This window comes from Amaranthus tricolor, chromosome 7 (assembly GCF_026212465.1).
Source record: "Amaranthus tricolor cultivar Red isolate AtriRed21 chromosome 7, ASM2621246v1, whole genome shotgun sequence".
NCBI classification, from domain to species: domain Eukaryota; kingdom Viridiplantae; phylum Streptophyta; class Magnoliopsida; order Caryophyllales; family Amaranthaceae; genus Amaranthus; species Amaranthus tricolor.
Genome location: NC_080053.1, coordinates 24,709,615 through 24,726,554, shown reverse-complemented (window position 1 = coordinate 24,726,554; position 16,940 = coordinate 24,709,615). Strand labels below are relative to the sequence as shown.

General features: G+C 33.6%; 1 protein-coding gene across 1 annotated transcript; it reads left to right on the top strand.

The window, feature by feature from the left end:
* Positions 1-1,266: 1,266 nt before the first annotated feature.
* On the top strand, positions 1,267-15,231 carry LOC130817363 (lysine--tRNA ligase, chloroplastic/mitochondrial). Its single transcript, XM_057683026.1, has 14 exons — positions 1,267-1,795; positions 1,920-2,129; positions 2,538-2,649; positions 2,801-2,909; positions 3,130-3,187; positions 3,444-3,512; positions 4,389-4,496; positions 4,675-4,767; positions 4,867-4,971; positions 9,715-9,921; positions 10,208-10,302; positions 13,398-13,488; positions 14,006-14,161; positions 14,888-15,231. Exons 1-14 carry the CDS (start codon positions 1,412-1,414, stop codon positions 14,978-14,980), a joined length of 1,890 nt encoding a protein of 629 aa, XP_057539009.1. The 5' UTR covers positions 1,267-1,411; the 3' UTR covers positions 14,981-15,231.
* Positions 15,232-16,940: the final 1,709 nt, after the last annotated feature.

Here is a 16,940-nt window from a genome sequence, read left to right as displayed (position 1 = left end):
TTTACTACTTTTGAAGCATCCATGGAATATATTATAACATTTTCCAACATGATTTGAAGTAGGTAAAAAGAATGGTAGAAAATAATAGTAAGAGTTTTCGGACAATAGAGATTTTGTTTCAAAGTGACGATGTCTTGTGGACTTGAATTGACAGTGTGACACCCAAAGCTTGCAATGGTCTTGAACCTTAAAAGGAGTTAGAAAGAGAACATTGATAACCTGCTTACATGAATGCTATAGAGGTCCTAAGATTTAGAGACCTCATAGAGGATTAAACGTAACTTCTACATTCACATAGGTAAACTCATAAACTTTTTACTATCACAAATCACCTTTAAAAGGCTACGAATCTGTTGAGAATATACAATTTAAGCTTAAAAATTGAATAGAAAAGAAAATTACTATATCTCTTTATTATTGTTATTTAAGAAAGGGTAATAATACTCATTTTGAATTTTTTGGTGACTTTATTTGACCTATTAAACCTAAAAAATCCTAACATAGGTGTCCATCACATTATATTCTTCACCAGGATTTATTCCCATTCCTTGTGCTAACTTAAACAATTTCACCCCTCTCAGATTTTACTAACTCAAGTGATATCAAATTATTTTTAATCAAATTTCTAACTACTGCATGCCTTAAGAGAACATGTATCCTTTTAACATTATATGCTTGGTTGTTAATTAGAACTCTTAGCAATTAGTCTTTAGATCTCATTGTACACTTCGCAATATATATTTGTTTAGAAGATTTCTCATTGACAAGAGTAAAGACACAAACAGGGGTGGACCCAGAGTCCAAACCCGTGGGGGCACTAACTTATAAAAAAAAAAAAAAGAAAATTTTAAGAAGCAGAGTTTCATTTGTAAAATAAAAAATTAATTTTTTTTCATTCCTCCAAAATGACAGGTACAAGCATAAAAAATTCAAGTCAAAACCTAAGTAATATAAAAAAATATTAATTAACGCTAACAAACACATTCACTAACTCATTCATAAACTCATTATCATACTCATTCACAAATCAAAATCATATTCCACAAATGATAAATAAAATGAAATTCGTACACGATAAGATGATCATTTGGTGAAATTGGATAGAACAAAGCTCCTAAAGTTAGACCCAGCAACAACCCCAGAAACCAATTTTAGAACCCATGATTTGTGATAAATTTGAGAGAAAGATGGTTGTGGGTTCCCTCTAGAAATCAATTTCAATTAAAACACATAAACACAAATGATAAAAAAATTTATTTTATTCAACACAAATTCTCATGAGAGACGATTTTTTTAACAAATCATCTCTAATTTGATTAGCTTATTATCATCTTTTAATTTAAGTAGCCTGTAATGTGCTAGGCCTGAGAGAAGATTTAAAAAAGAGGCCCAAAATGTGTCTTATCGTTTGATGGGCTTGGACCAAGAGTTTAGACTATGCTATGGAACGCGGATAGTAGGAGGGAAAGGATTGGTACTTGGTGCTTGGCAGAGCGAAAGGATTTTTCTGTCGAAGATGACGATGAGAATGAAAATGGTGGAAGGAGTGAAGCTATGGCGTCAATCATCACATTCACAGCCATTAAAGCACCTCTTTCACTCTAATTTCAACTTCAACTCTAACTCGTTGATGCTGAACACAGTACCATTCTTACTGCGTCAAAAACATCGACGTTTTGTAACCAAGAGCAGTAAAAGTAGCACCACAGCCACCAATCAGAATCGCCGTTCCCAATCTTCGTCGTCTTCTTCTACCTCAGATAGGGAAGCCATTCGGAGTATCCGCCTTAACAAGGTTAGATTGGGTTAGGTTAAATACTTAAATTGCTATTTATTTGTTTGGAATTTTCATTTTTAATTTTGAATTTTGGAACAATGGATTTGACATTGTTGTTGTTTTTGATTTTGAATTTGTACAGGTAGAAGAATTGAGGAGCAATGGGTTGGAGCCTTACGCGTATAAGTGGGATAGAACTCACTCAACAACGCAGCTTCAAACCATTTATGAGCAACTTCCCAATGGTGAGGAGGCTCCTGATATTGTCTCCGTTTCTGGTAGAATCATGAGTCGCCGTGCTTTTGGAAAGCTAGCCTTTCTAACACTACGAGATCAAACTGGCACTATCCAGGTATTTGTCCTCTTATTCTACAAGAGTTAATCATGTCTGGTAGAGTTTGATACATTGATTTTTGCCAGCATTTATATAATTTGGTTGTTGGTGGAGATATTAGGTCAAACAATTTGAAATGTGTGGAAGGTAAGAAGGGGAGATGTGAATGTGGATTAGAATTAGTGAGAAAGTGGGAGTTTATTTCGAAAAAATGGAAATGCGTGTATGGAAATGGAAAAGTAGCAAGTTCAGTGAGAAAGCCTTAAAAAATGTGGCAAATTTGGTGAGAAAGCCTTAAAATATTGTAGCAAATTCGGTGAGAAAGCATTGAATATGTAGCAAACTCGAAGGATGGGAAAGTATATTTCTTTTCATTTATTGAATCACAACTCAACCCATTTATTTGTTATTTGTTTTTGGGCTCAGCTCTACTGTGAAAAGGAGAAGCTCACTGAACATCAGTTTGAGCAGTTAAAAGGGCTTGTTGATATTGGTGATATACTTGGTGCCATTGGCACATTGAAAAGGACAGAGAAAGGTGAGCTTCTTATAAGTATAAAACTAATTCAAATATAATTCGGGTTCTCATATTGTTGGGATTATAGCGTTGGCATTGTTGTTTGCTAATGTTGTGCTATTCTTTTGTCCTAGCAATTTTATTACAATTACAATTACAATTACAATTACAGGGGAGCTCTCGATTCGTGTAACCTCATTTGCGATTCTTACAAAATCCTTACTTCCCCTGCCGGACAAATACCATGGTCTCACAGATGTTGATAAGCGCTATCGTCAACGGTAAATCGCTCTCATGTTTTCCTTTGTGTTCATTCTGCAGTTAGTTCCTCCTAATCTGTTTTCTTTGCTTAAATATTAACAGTTAAAGCACCTTTGTTTTTGTTCTTCATCAGTGACATTTTAGCTTCATAATCTATTTCTTTGCATTCTTGTATGGCTTTTCATATTTTTAGGAGGAACCCATACATTTGACACCTACATTGATTTACTCGCTATCCAGGTATGTAGATATGATTGTCAATCCTGAAGTTGGCGATACATTTCGAAAAAGAGCAAAGGTACAATCTTGGTAATAATTGAATATTCACAATAGAAGCTCATTACTGCTGCTGTCATTAGCAAGTTAGTCTAATTTTTGCATGTATTTTGTTCAACTTGTTACTGATCTGTTACTTATAGTGCCTTATAAACTGTGTGCTTCCTATGCTAATGCTTATTGATTTCTTATAAAATTTTTTAAGGCCTATCAATTATATACTGACTTCTAAATTTTCAAGGCATTGATGTAATAGAATGTTGTTGCTGTTGTAGTAGATCATCTCAGAGATACGAAGGACCGTGGAATCATTGGGCTTTGTTGAAGTTGAAACTCCAGTTCTTCAGGTTTGTGAGTCATTGTTACGATTTGGCTATACACTATTAAAACCATGATGCAATAGATGACTTGATGCTGTTTCATGATATGGATATTGGATACAAATACTGGTTGATTTGCACATACAAATGAGAATATATTTAGTTTGTTATTCTGTTATTCATATGTGAGGGACATGTTCCAGTTGATAGCAGCACTGTTATATTTATTCAATGTTAGGCATTGTGTAATTGAGTGGCAAAGAACCAGTTGGAGCTCTCTCCAAATATGTGTTATTGTATTTTTGATATTTACTGTTGCAAGACCTTGTTGCTGCTATGGAGCTTTGTTCTTCATGTGTTATTGTATTCTGATATTTAGTAGTGAAAACACTTTTGAATCTCGTCAATTATGAAACAGAAAAGGAGAGAAGAATAATAGGAGCTATAGATTTGACCTGTTTGATTAATTGTCCAGTTTAAGTGTCACCCAAGCCTTTTAATTATAGTTGGAAAGAGCTGGACGGAGTTTAGTTTGCTGAACATTTGGCTTTTCTCAGCGTGGGTTTTATTCATGGGCAAGGTTAGGGAGAGGCTGGCTATGCCATGGCCTCTTCTATGCAGAGTTTGTTTGCAGAAGCTTATTCCTTGTTTTATAACATTTTCGGTTTATTTGTATTTATGGTCTTCCCCCAATAACAAACTCTTCCCAAATGTTAACTATGTTGACTTTGCCAACTTTGTCTTTGTGTTATCATTTTGACCTAATATTAATTAGGCACTTGTGGATTTTAGGGTTTAGTCCGTTTTTCACTTGTGATAAGTTATAGCTTCATTTACATGGATAACTAAAGGTATAAATATTTTTGATATTTGATCTTGATAGTTACATGATTTATTTACTAGGGGGCAGCTGGTGGAGCAGAAGCAAGACCATTTGTTACATACCATAATTCACTAGGAAGGGATTTATATCTAAGGATTGCTACTGAGCTTCACTTAAAAAGGATGATGGTAAGACATGTCATGCTTTTCATATTGCATTTGGATATCATCATTCAATAACATAGAAAAGTATGAATTTGTTTTTTTTTTTTTTTTTTTTTTTTTGCCTTAAATGATAAGCAGCTTTGCTGAATTATATAAAATTTGTCGAATTTCTGTTATAATAAACCTCGAGTTTGATGAACAGGTCGGGGGATTTGAGAAGGTGTATGAAATTGGAAGGATATTCAGAAATGAAGGCCTTTCAACTCGACACAATCCTGAGTTCACTACTATAGAGGTGGTAACTTGAGCCAATACTTTTTCCTCCATTTGATCTTTTTTTCCTTTGATTAAACAAAACAAAGAATTCTGGATGGATTGACTTTATAATTTTCAGCTGTATGAAGCATATTCTGATTATGAGAGCATGATGGTCATGGTTGAAGAAATTGTCACTCAATGTGCTCTTGCAGTTCAAGGCAAGCTTACAGTAGAATATCAGGTAAGGTTTATTTATTGGACATCTATTTCTATCTTCCTTGTTCTCTCTAAATAAGTTACCACCAGTGCTTGGACTTCACCCTCTCCCAGCTTCTTTATTCAGCTTTATTTGGAAGCTGCTCAAGCATTCTTGGAACAACTGGATACCCTTGAACAATCTAAAATTGTATAAAATATCATGAATCAGTCGGCTCTCTTACTCAACCTTAATATAGAGTGCTTAGCATATCTTTTATGATTATTTTTGAGGGCCCAAGTGCATTCGGGGGCATTTGGTTGTGGGTAATCAGGAAATGGAATGGTTCTACCAATTTTTTATTTTTTATTTTTTAATTTTTTGTTTTGCTTTTTTCTTTTATTTCATTTTCTATTCTTTTTCTCCCCTCTTTTTTTATTCACTTCCCCACTTTTCTGAATAAGAATGCTCCTAAATTCTCACCCATCTCAGACTTAACAATTTTAATCGCCTTAACAGTTCTAGTTTATAGCCTCCTTTGATCCATCGTTTCTACTACCACCAAGGCGTCAACAACCAGAATTAACACCAACCACCCCACCATAGTTGCAATAACTTACATACCACCGCATGATCAACACCCAAAAAGTTTCATTGGTAAATCGAACAAATTGATCACTGTCACTCCCAAGTCCCAAGTCCCAAGTCTCAAGTCTCATTGTATTCCACCACTGCAACAATCTCCACCAAAAGTATGTTGTAGAATATTCAAGAGGGAAAGGCATGAACTAGGGAGCCACACACTTGTTGATTTCAGCCATTGTCGTAGCTTCACATACATGCCTGTTGAATCAGTCTTTATATGTGATGTTATCGGTTTGGAGGCTCTTGGAATTCCTATCCCAACTTAAAGCCAAACTATTTCGAGCCAAAGTGTGGATGGTTCATTTAGGCTTTACATGGAAATGTGGAAGAAGTACATGTTTAGCTATACAATTGGCATGATTAAAAATGCTTTTAAAAAGTTATGGTTAGGTCTTTGGACCTAAATCTAGTGGACGATTAAGGAGCAATAATAAACGCTAATGAATATTTCGGGGCTTACTTGAAGAAATTTGTGAATACATTTAGTGCGTTAGATTGTGTTGTACAAATGGTCATTTTAAGGGCTCCATAATCTCCATTTGGATGGTTAGCACAAAGAACAAGGAAGATGGAATTGAACTGATTCATTTGTTTGTCACCCACACTCTTTAGTCATAACTTGGTTAATTTGGATCATTTTGGGGAGTTTAATAAATATATCAAAAGTTCACATTCCAAACTTATGGAAATTGTGGTTAGTGGAGGTGTTTTCAATCAATTTTGGGCAGTCAGAATGAAGATTGGGTATAATGCATTTGTTGATGATAGCTTAGAAACAGGGAATGAATTGATTGGCTTATTGGGTTTTAACGCAGAACATGTTGATTTTCATGTTGTGGAAGTTTTTTTTCGACTCCTGCATTTTTTTAGAGCATTCATGTACTTGGATAGTTCAGCTTATGCTTGTAACCATTATAAATAGCTGTGGGAATGGAATGGAAAATCAGATTTAATTGATTATAAATCTTGAGTTTGTGGGTTACCCTTCTATATTTGGGTTTGGTTTATTTTAAAAGTGAAGCTATTACCTAAAATCTAAATTATTTTATGGTAAAATTGATGTAATTTGCATACTAATATTAATTTTGTGGTGCAAAACTTGTTGATGGGGGTGATTTGCATAATGGATAAGAACTGAAACTTTTCTTGATTATAACAAAATATAGTAGGGATGATCACTTTATTAAATCGTGTTGGATTCTTAATCAACAGTTATAAAATTCAAATAATTCCTATTAACCAATTCATCAATTAACTATCACTAATACTATGAATTTCGAAAAAATGATGATAATAAACCTGCATTTCAGAGAGGGTTGTTTCGATGGGATTTTTCTTAGGAGTATTCATGGCGGAATTACATTCCTTTGAAGCTTCTGTCAGTGCATTTGAGTGAAGAACAGCAGTGCCGGCCTCTGGCATAATAGGTTGCCCAGTACTGTAGGATAAGGGTTTGTCCTGGTGTTGTAAAGCACCATTAATACTGGTGTTGCTTGTTGGTATGTGAATAGAATCATAAGAACATAACTGATCATCATCATCTACTGGTAAATAATCTAGAAATGGCGATGATGTCCCGTCTGTTTGCGAATTCATATTATTCACATTGATGAATCGTATATTCTTATTAATGAATATATTCTTATTCGTATATTTGTATCTCCGACAATGGTCAAGCTGCCCAAAACCCAGTCAATGTGAATGATATGAATTCGCAAACAGACGGGACATCATCACCATTTCTAGATTATTTACCAGTAGATGATGATGATCAGTTATGTTCTTATGATTCTATTTACATGCCAACAAGCAACACCAATATTAATGGTACTTTACAACACCAGGAAAAACCCTTATGCTACAGTACTGGGCAACCTATTATGCCAGAGGCCGGCACTGCTGGTCTTCACTCAAATGCACTGACAGAAACTTTGAAGGAATGTAATTCTGCCATGAATACTCCTAAGAAAATCCCATCGAAACAACCCTCTTTGAATTGCATGTTTATATCATCATTTTTTCGAACTCATAGTATTAGTGATAGTTATTTGGTGAATTGGTTAATAGGAAGTATTTGAATTTTATAACTGCTGATTAAGAATCCAACACGATTTAATAAAGTGATGAATAATAAGAAATGATGGGTACAAACCTTTAAGTCATTTAGTGATTGAAGGCAGCTACATCAAATTGAGAAAGCTCTCTTGTTCTTGTGGATTCTTCAGGCTGTTTATTATGGCACACAAGTTTAGGACTTTAGCTAATTAGTTAATTTCATAGTTAAATATATCTTTAGTATCCTAGTTTTGTTTTTTATATGGTAAATATATAATGATCTACTATGTTTTGGATTCTTCATATTGAAACTTATATTTAGTTTAAAAGATCTGTTAGTTGTATTAGGATAGTTTAAATAAAATAGCTTATCTTATATTAGGATATTTTAGCATATAGAGATTTGTCACAATAAATTTTACACATTCTTGTTTAGGACCGTCCTAAAATTAGGACTCCTTTTCATATGTAATCATTTTTAAATCTTATGTAATCACTGTTATGTAAGGCTTATGTCATCACTTTTCAGGCCTATATGATCACTTTTATGGCCTATATGATCTCTTTTAAGGCCTATATGATCACTTTGAAAGGCCTATGTGCTTATTTCTATTTTACTATGTGATCACTTCTAAATCTTATGTGATCACTTTTAAGCTTATGTGATCACTTTTGAAGCATACATGATCACTTTTAAGGCATATGTGATCACTTTTGAAAGCTTACGAAGATTGTGTTTTGTGGTGGTGGAGGTGGTAGTGGACTTGAAAATTAAAAATGATCACATATGCCTTAAAATTGATCACATAGCCTTAAAAGTAATCACATAGGTCTTAAAAGTGATTACGTAGGCTTTAAAAGTAATCACTTATAACAGTGAAAGTGATCACGCATGCTTAAAAAGTGTTCACATAAGCCTTAAGAGTGATCACATAGCTTTAAAATCAATCACATAAGCTTTAATAGTGTTTACACAGTAAATTAAAAATGATCTCATAGGCCTTAAAAGTAATCACATGTCTTAAAAATGATCACATAGGCTTTAAAAGTAATTACTTACAATAGTAAAAAGTGATCACATATGCTTTAAAACTGATCACATAAGCTTTAAAAGTGATTGCATATGCGTGATCACATAAGCCTTAAAACTGATCACATGTTTGTGAGCTGGTCCTAATTTTAGGACAGCCGCATATGAGATTGTCTCATAAATTTATTATTAGAAGAGTGACTTTTCCTTATATGGGAACATTTGGCAATTATTAAAATACAAAGGAGTCTGGTATCTTAAAATAATTCCTTAGGAATGTTCATGAGAGTTTATGAGAGAGATTTTATTGTGTTATCAAGATCTCTAAACACAGTTGAGATTGGGAGGTTAATGTGTCGGGACCACTCTAATCTACCCCTTGATACAAAACTTTAGGGTTACTGATCTTGATTATTTCTCCATAAACGCAAAAACACGAAAAATGATTCAAGTAATGTTTTTGAGAATCACACAACATCTGTTATCGATTGCATGGGAGTTGGTTATATCTTGGTTATAAGATTAAGATTTTTAGTTTCTTTGAGTATGTCTTGAGGGTTGAGCGTTACTTTAATGCACTTTGAACTATCCAGATATATTCACCATTACTATTATCATTCCAATCAGCTTTTTTAGCTTTATTTCTCTTGGAGTATTGAGTTGCATCATCTTGTATTTTGAGGTTTGGATTTAAGTGGGCAAAACTGACCTGTGGAAGCCGAATGCAAGGCTGGTTGATGGAGGGCTTGGAACTTGGAAGCAGTTGATGTTGACAATTGGGTCAATGACAATGTATCATGTAGGAAGAATAAGTTTTTGGGTTGCTTCCCCCTGCTCACCACTCATTACCCGCTACCCACTATTTAAAGAGAACAGTTGTAGAATATGGAACAAACTGAACAAAATGGCTTTAAGGGGATTTTCATTACATTCTTTAACTTCCCATTTCTTGTGTTTTTCTGTTCATTTTTAATTGTTAATTCAGTAGCAAAATAACCTGAAAAACTACTGAAATGATTCTTACACATTGTATTTATAGCATCAACGCTTCCTCGCAGGGAATTGAAATATCTTTAGAGCGGCCTTGGAGGAGGGAGACCATGCACAATCTTGTTAAAGAAGCCTCTGGAATTGACTTCACTGAATTTGGTGATAATCTTGAAGCTGCCAAGGAAGCTACTTTGAGAACGATTGGAAGCAGCCTTGAGGACAAAGACAAGCTTGCGATTGGTAATTGCCCGTCAACTGGCCATGTTCTTAATGAGGTTTGCTTAAACTCTACCCGTCTAGCCATTTACTGTGCATTAATAGCAAAATGGCATCAGCATGAGTCTTATGTAAAATATATTTGTTTACTTAATTTTATGTTGAAAGTTGAGATGTTGATCTTCTGTGTTGGTTCCTGAACTCTTTTTCATCCTTCAAAAATTGATTAAAGGAGATGATGTATGGAAATTTATGAGTCAAATGGTTCCTCAGTTTGTGGACCTTTTTTCAAAATTAGTAACTAATACTTTTATTTGCTAAAGCTTTTCTGTATGTTTACTCCAGGTCTTCGAGATTCTTGTGGAGCCAAAGCTCCTCCAACCTACCTTCGTTCTGGATTATCCAATTGAAATATCTCCTCTAGCTAAACCACACAAAAGGTAACAAGGAAATGTACCATGTTTTATCATGAACATATATATTTTTGAACTTCTGATTTGCTTCTTTCTGCTGTATTACTGATTGTAATTTGTATGGAAATGAGTTTGTTCTTGAATTGCATCACTGTTTGTTTTGTTAGAAGATTACGATTTGTAGTCAATTCTGACATTAGTACTATTATTTTTCCACTATAATACATATCTGAATTGTGAACCAAAAGCATTTAATGAACTCTTAAGTCTAAACTTTAATATAATACAAGTAATTAAGATAGAATTTCAAGCTTGTGAGCTGAAATCTTTCCCAAATTAGTTAACTAACTCAATAGAAAAATATTGATTAGTAGTATGCATGCTCTTCCCACTTCTATATAATTGCTTCTCCTGTACTATGTTCTTTTCCTGTGACAATCTTCTTATGCGATGCTATAACTCACGGTATCCCTCTGTCTTGAATCATTATGAACTGTTGCTAGCAAATGAAATAAATGACTTAAAATGCGGATTTCTGTTTTGTTGACTATTTGTGCAAACAGGAGATGCATGTAAACCTGATACTGAGAACATCAATTTGATCAATCATTCACATATCTTCCTACATTCATTCCTATCAATTGTCATATGCTCGTAAAAATCCCAGTTTTCATGCTATTCTTCACTCCTATTATCTATGTCCTCTTCACCCTATATGTTTACCTTTTTGGCTTCATAAAGTTACAACCTCCAAGTTTTCTAAGCGGTCTATTTTTGCACATGGTGAGACCAACTTAAATGATCTTCTCTCATTCTAACTTTTAATATCTGCGACTCCAAGACTCTTTTTTATGCCTTCGTATTGAATATATCTTTTTAGAATATGTTCTTTCATCAATCTTAACATGTGCATCTCTGCACCCTATTTCCTACAGTTGTATAGTAGTGTTCTAGTGTTGGTGTAAAGTTAGTGCAGTTGAGTTTACTCTTTAACGATTTAGCCTTAGAAGCACAAATCAGTTGCATATTACTATGGTTGTAGCTCTCTACTTGAGCTAATGCTTAACATTTTGATCAATATATTTGTTTTTGTAATAAATTGAGTCAAGGTACTTGAAACACTTACTTGGATGGGTCTCCTTTGTATTTAAACTTACTACACTACGATAAACAACATCAATTTGGTTGATCTTCCACTTTATTCTTCTAAAATCATACATTAATCAACAAAAATAATGTTAAAACATTAATCCCAATTATATGGGGTCACGTACATAAATTAAAGTAAATCAACATGAGAGATCATCGCTAATAAAAAATTACTTCATTCAGCTCTAATATATAATACTAATCGACAACTGACAACATCAATTTGAACGATATTCCACTTGTATTGTCCCCCATTCTATCTATTATCATATGCTCTTACGAATTCCAATTCTTTTCTATTCTTCACCCGTGTTATCCACACCATCTTCGGTATACCTCGTCCTCTTCTAAGCAATAAGCACCCTGAAATTATAACTTTCAATTTTTCTAATTGGTGCATTTTTGGTCTACTAAAACATGAAAATCAGCATAAATGATTTTCTCTCATCTCATCTTCAATATCTTGAAAAATATCTTATGTTTTTATTTCATATTCTATCTTTTGAAGTATTCCAACTCAACATCTTAAGCCATATAGTAGTTCTTGTCTAGTGTCGTGTATTGAAAGTTTTTGTTTAACCTTAGTGCTGAACCTCAGTCAGCTCTCCATTTAAGCTACCTAAACAAACCCTGCGCTTAACATCTTGATCAATATCTCCTTTCGGTGAAAAATTAAGGTACTTGAAGCTGTGACTTTAAAGGAGTTCTTTTATAACTAACTTTACCACACCTATGCTATGATCCTTCGTGCCAAAACAATATGCCTTATCCTCTGTCTTTAACTTTGTTTAATCGCTTTTGATTTTTACACATGTTTCCACCTTTCTAGCTCATAAGAAAATATCGTGGATGTTGTCATGACTGGTAACGGTCGGGATGTTGTGGACGTGGCAAGTCGCGGTGTTACAATGCATTTTGCTGACATCACAGTATGGATTTTCAACTCGAAAAATATCTATTTTATCTTACTGAGTTGAGTGTTCTAGAATATATATTTAAATTAAAATAGTAATAGCCTTTTAAGAAGTTGATACATATTAAAAAAAGATTATAATGACTAATATGTTAGAATAAGAACTTATAACGATTGTTATTATGATTTTAAATCACTGGGTTATGTGATGGGAGCAACGGTAAGTTTAAAATTCATTATAAAATGGAATATGGAACAAACTCATTTATGTTCCATGCTCTAGCTTAGCATTGATCTCATCTTTTGTTTCATCCACTAATACAATGTCTTCCCAAACAATATGCATTATTGAACTTCTCCTTGAGTAGGTCTTGTGATCTAATTTAAGTGTGCTGAACAGAAGAGGAGTTAAAGGCCCAAGGCAAAGCATAGCTTTAATGTAGACCAATCATGATTGAAAAATTTCCGTCCTTCCTCCATATGTCCTAACATTGTTTTGTGATTTATCTTACATATCTTCGACTATACTTCTGATATACGTATGTGATATACCTATATTTACCTTAGCCCAACAATCAATTCTCTTTGATACTTTTATCATAACTCAAGAAAAATATTTTCTCTTGAAAGTAGGAAAACTAATATGTGAACTCGCCCTTTAAAGGTACTTCATCCACATGGTCTATATTCTTGAAATGGTCATTCTCTGTTTCACATAATGTATGATTTGTAATCAGGGAGACTGCTATCTTGATATTCATTTGTTGTAATTCAAGGTACAAGCTATGGTATGACTCTGAAGGTGAAACAAGGATATTTGCTTTTAAAGCGAATTTTTTTGAACCAAGAAAAATTGAAATTCCATCTTAAATCAAACAAGTAAATAATGTGAAGTTTTTTTAATTCTTTTGCAACCTGATAATTCTCCCTTTAAAAGGTCGTATCAGGCTTTTGAATTATAGACACATGTTTGAACTATATTTTGTTGTATATAATGCTCTTTAGTACTTCATATCTTATATTTTATATGCATTACTTATATATGGTTCATTTGATGCAGATCTAAAGGCTTGACTGAAAGATTTGAACTATTTATATGTGGCCGTGAGCTAGCAAATGCTTTTTCTGAATTAACAGATCCTGTGGATCAGGTAGAATTTCAATTACTTATTATGTTATAGACGCTAGATGGACTTTCATAACATGGATATGAAATACGTATATGCCACATCAATTTAAAGGTAATATGATATGGGATAGAAGGTTATATGATCAAGTAAATAATCAATCTGAAATATGTATGCATCATCATCATCATCCTACCCAGTATATCCAGCGCATAGAGGACTAAGGCCAGGGTCTGGGGAGGGAAAGACGGCGGCAACTCATACCCATAAGAAATATGTATGCATATGAGTGCAAAATTAGTTTGAAAGGGAATTCTTGTCTTTAGAATTGTGAATATATTTCATGAATGCCGTGTCCTAAAGCTCCTGTTCTACTTCATAGGTGTAGGTTAAAAACTGTAATTTCAATACACATGGATTAAACTGTGGCATGTTGCCTTTAAAATTTTGTTGGATTTATCTCAATGCTCTGTTTCCCTATGTATTCTGGTAAGCTGTCTAGCTTAGTTAATTATATAATTTTCTCATTTTATGGAAACAGAGGTTACGTCTGGAAGAGCAAGTGAGGCAGCACAATAAGAAGCAATTAGAAGGCGATCACAAGGATGATGAAAGTGGAGATGAATCCTATGCGGTGACCCTTGATGAGGATTTTGTGACAGCATTGGAGTATGGAATGCCTCCAGCTTCTGGGATGGTTTGTCCTTTTTTAACTTTGAATTTTATTACATTATTAAATTTTCTAATATTTTCAAATAAGTTAATAAATGAAGATTTTCTGATAGCATTGGGGAGCATGAATGCCTCCTATTTCAACGTACATGGTACTCATAGTATAATCTCATATGCATCACCTCTCTGTCTGCATCTACTACTAAATTAGGCTACAGACCATCTGCATTTGCCCACTAATGCCGCTTTATGATTACTGAAGCAATTGTTAGATTTGACAAAGGTACGAGGAATTGGTTTCGGGACTGATCTACAATCCAACACACAAATTTGATATTTTTAGGATATGGAGTTGCCGTCCTTAATTTGGACTCAAGTACGGGATATGTCAATAATTAAAAATTATTAGATTTTTGATCCAATATGCAATCCCGTTGCTCCCAATATTCTAACCCGTACCAATGCTTTGTAAGGAGATTCTTGAAGCACAGTAACTGAGACCATGATTTTTTGTAGTTACTGTCAGCATCATCAAGCAGTTTTTGTGTGATTTTCCTCCTATTAGTAACCCCATAAAACTTTTCTTATACAGTTCACTGTTGCATGAGCATGTTGATCTGTTTTGGTGCATGTAGAGTATGACCCGATGATTTGGAATTAAGGCTTTGGCATCATTGTTATAAATTTGTAATTGTTGCATTTAGACATATTTATATATTTTGAAAGGATCTAACTCAGATGAATGTGACAGGGAATGGGAATTGACAGACTAGTGATGTTATTAACAGACTCTGCTAGCATACGGGATGTTATTGCATTCCCTGTCCTTAAGGTCCAGAACTAAGAAAGAAGTGAGGCTAGAACATCTCTCTTTTGGCTCAGCTGTCTAATTTGCAAATTCTCCTTCATGGATGCTGCTGCTTTCAGCTCTGCTTCTGAGATTAGTGCCGTAAGCATTTTTAAGCTAATTCTTGATTGGATAATGATGATGAGAAGTCATTGTTTATGGAAAAATTTTGTGGATATGTTGTGTTCTTTATATATAGAATTTCAAGTTCTAATACAAGATCACCAAGTAGAGTATTGTCATTGGAATAGAGGAGGAATGTTATACAGAGCTCATCTGGAAAATCGATCATAAAGTTGCACGTAACATTTTATAATTGTTGATTTTTTTTATATTAACAGCTTACGATAATCTTGAATTCTATGAAGCAAAAGATAGGGGCAAGACATGCTGCTATTTACTCAAAGGGTGAGGGGCAAGTTGTGTGCCATGGAAATCTGAACAGCTTCTGCTCATTGTTGTGTATATGACTGAAGCAATGCCTTCCAGTCGGTGTTTCCCCTCACTTGCCTTTGTTTTTTTTTATTAAAGCACATACCATACATGCTAGAATGTACTCTTTGGGAAAGCATGCCTAAAATGGTGCAGTAAACATCAAAAACAAGAATTAGCTGCTCTTTTTTGCATGATTTACTGCTCAAGAATCAGATGTAGAACTTATGTAGTTTCCTCCCTTTATTTTTAATTATTTTTGGATGTCAACTTAGATGGTAGTTTTTTTTGCAAGTATATTTATATCAAAAATTAAAATTTGCAAAATCATAAAACAATAGAATAAAATGAAAGGAGTAAAATAAATGTAAATAATTATTGAAATTGATTTTTTAGTCTTAGATTAATACACTAGAGCGGGATAGAACATTATCTTTGTTAGTGGCGATTTTTCATGCTGATTTGTTTTGATATTATTGGATAAGGCTTTGTCATTGTTTGGTATTTTGTTTTATGTTCAGTTATTCTTCTATTTGAATCTAATTGAATCATAACTAAATTTTTTGTGAATTTAATGCTGAAAATTGAGTTGTAAAAGGAGAGTAGCGATTAATAATTTGATAGAGAAGGAGAAAACCATGGATGTTTTGATGATGAAGTAAAAAACAATTGCCCATGTCTTATTATTTTTTTAAGTTATAATATAATTTTTTTTTATCGGGCCAACCCAAATTTGTGTAAATTTTAAGATATTCATTATTCAAAAATTTAAAATGAATAAGATTAATTATAAAAAAAAACACCAAATAAGAGCAAAATTAACTTATTTTCAAATGTAAGCACCTAGGTTTTAAACCTGAGGTATGGGTTTGTTCGCACTTACTAATTGCGAGCAAGTAGTTTGATTCAAAAAAAGCTAAAGAAGTTGTTCGCACTTATAAACTGCGAACAGAGTTGTTGACTTTTTTTTTTGACCAAATTACCCATTCACAGTTAGTAAGTGCGAATAGTATGTCCCTAAATACAGCAGCGTTTTTCTAGTGCAAACAGAGGAGTTTGGTTAAACAGAGTCAAACTTTTGTTCACAATTAGTAACTGCGAACAGGAAGTTGATCCTGTTTGACCAGGTTTTCCTCTGTTAGCACTTGTGAGAACAGCTTGGTTGACTTTTTTTGACCAGTTTGTCTCTATTCGTAGTTACTAACAACAAACAGCACCGAACCTGAGCTCTGAGGCTGGAGACGCTTACATTTGAAAATAAGTTGATTTTACTCTTATTTTATTTTTTGTTTCTTATTTTTTTTAATTATTCTTATCTATTTCAAATTTTCTCCATTATTCTAATATATGAAAAATCTAAGCCATTGATTTTTCTTATATTTTAACTTATAAAATTTGTGTAAAATTGACACGTGTTTCATTTAATTTATGAAAAGATTTCGCTCAATACAGAAGAGTTGTAGGCACCAATGGTGGTACACCAAGTCTCATACTTGAAACATAGAGCCACACACCTGTTACATCT